Source organism: Triplophysa rosa, unplaced genomic scaffold (genome assembly GCF_024868665.1).
Source record: "Triplophysa rosa unplaced genomic scaffold, Trosa_1v2 scaffold170_ERROPOS77850, whole genome shotgun sequence".
NCBI classification, from domain to species: Eukaryota; Metazoa; Chordata; class Actinopteri; order Cypriniformes; family Nemacheilidae; genus Triplophysa; species Triplophysa rosa.
Window position 1 is genome coordinate 4,083 of NW_026634174.1, and position 1,124 is coordinate 5,206.

The 1,124-nt window shown below is 48.7% G+C and overlaps 1 protein-coding gene across 1 annotated transcript in view; it reads left to right on the plus strand.

Annotated features, from left to right (window-relative positions):
- Window positions 1-1,027, plus strand: part of rgs7b (regulator of G protein signaling 7b) — a 3,509-nt gene extending 2,482 nt beyond the window's left edge. Inside the window, exons 2-5 of the mRNA XM_057327080.1 lie at window positions 42-152; window positions 440-565; window positions 640-826; window positions 902-1,027. Of these exons, the coding sequence (XP_057183063.1) occupies window positions 42-152; window positions 440-565; window positions 640-826; window positions 902-1,027 (550 nt within the window). The remainder of the gene's footprint in view (window positions 1-41; window positions 153-439; window positions 566-639; window positions 827-901) is intronic.
- The last annotated feature ends 97 nt before the right edge of the window (window positions 1,028-1,124 follow it).

Sequence of the window (1,124 nt, forward strand, 5' to 3'; positions counted from 1 at the left end):
TCTCTCTCTCTCTCTCTCTCTCTCTCTCTCTCTCTGTGTAGTTTGTTGAGTTTCTCAGAGCAGTATATGGAGTACGACCCCTTCTTCACTACACCAGAACCTTCAAACCCCTGGATCTCTGATGACACCACATGCTGGGAGCTAGAGGCCAGGTGTGTGTGTGTGTGTTTAGGTTTAGGGATAGGGTTAGGGATATAGAATATACAGCCTATGGACTGTCCCCACGGGGATATGTGTGTGTGTGTGTGTGTGTGTGTGTGTGTGTGTGTGTGTGTGTGTGTGTGTGTGTGTGTGTGTGTGTGTGTGTGCGCTTGCTTAAGTGTGCGAACAATAGTTTACAAAAGTGAGTTTGATTTTGTGAGAATCTAATGATGTCATGTCAGAGAAGAGACCGTTGTCATGATTGTGTTGAGGCGCTGGTGTTGTGTGTGTGTTTCAGTAAAGAAGCGGGTCAGCAGAGGGTGAAGCGCTGGGCGTTTGGCTTTAATGAAGTATTGAAGGATCCGGTCGGGAGAGAACAGTTCCTGACGTTTCTGGAGTCTGAGTTCAGCTCTGAGAATCTGAGGTAACGTGGTTTGTGTTCTATAACAGTGTGTTGTGTGTGTGTGTTTTCTGAGCGTGTGTTGTGTGTGTGTGCAGGTTTTGGTTGGCCGTTCAGGAGCTGAAGAAGCGGGCGATTCGTGAGGTGCCCAGCAGGGTGCAGGAGATCTGGGAGGAGTTTCTTGCTCCTGGAGCTCCGAGTGCCATCAACGTGGACTCCAGGAGTTACGACAAAACCACTCAGAATGTGAAAGATCCCGGCCGCTACACGTTTGAAGACGCTCAGGTGTGTGTGTGTGTTTGATGTTTGTCACATGATGAGTTCATGTAGTTTTAGACAGCTGTTGTTGTTGTCCATCAGGAGCACATCTATAAACTCATGAAGAGTGACTCGTACAGTCGCTTCATCAGATCCAGTGTCTATCAGGAGCTTCTGCAGGCAAAGAAAAAGGTAATAGCTCCCAAACGCCTGGAAACCGCCATCTAACCCGCGGCCAACTGTGTGTGTGTGTGTGTGTGTGTGTGTGTGTGTGTGTGTTGTGTGCGTGTGCGTGTGTGTATGTGTGTGTGTGTGTGTGTGTGTG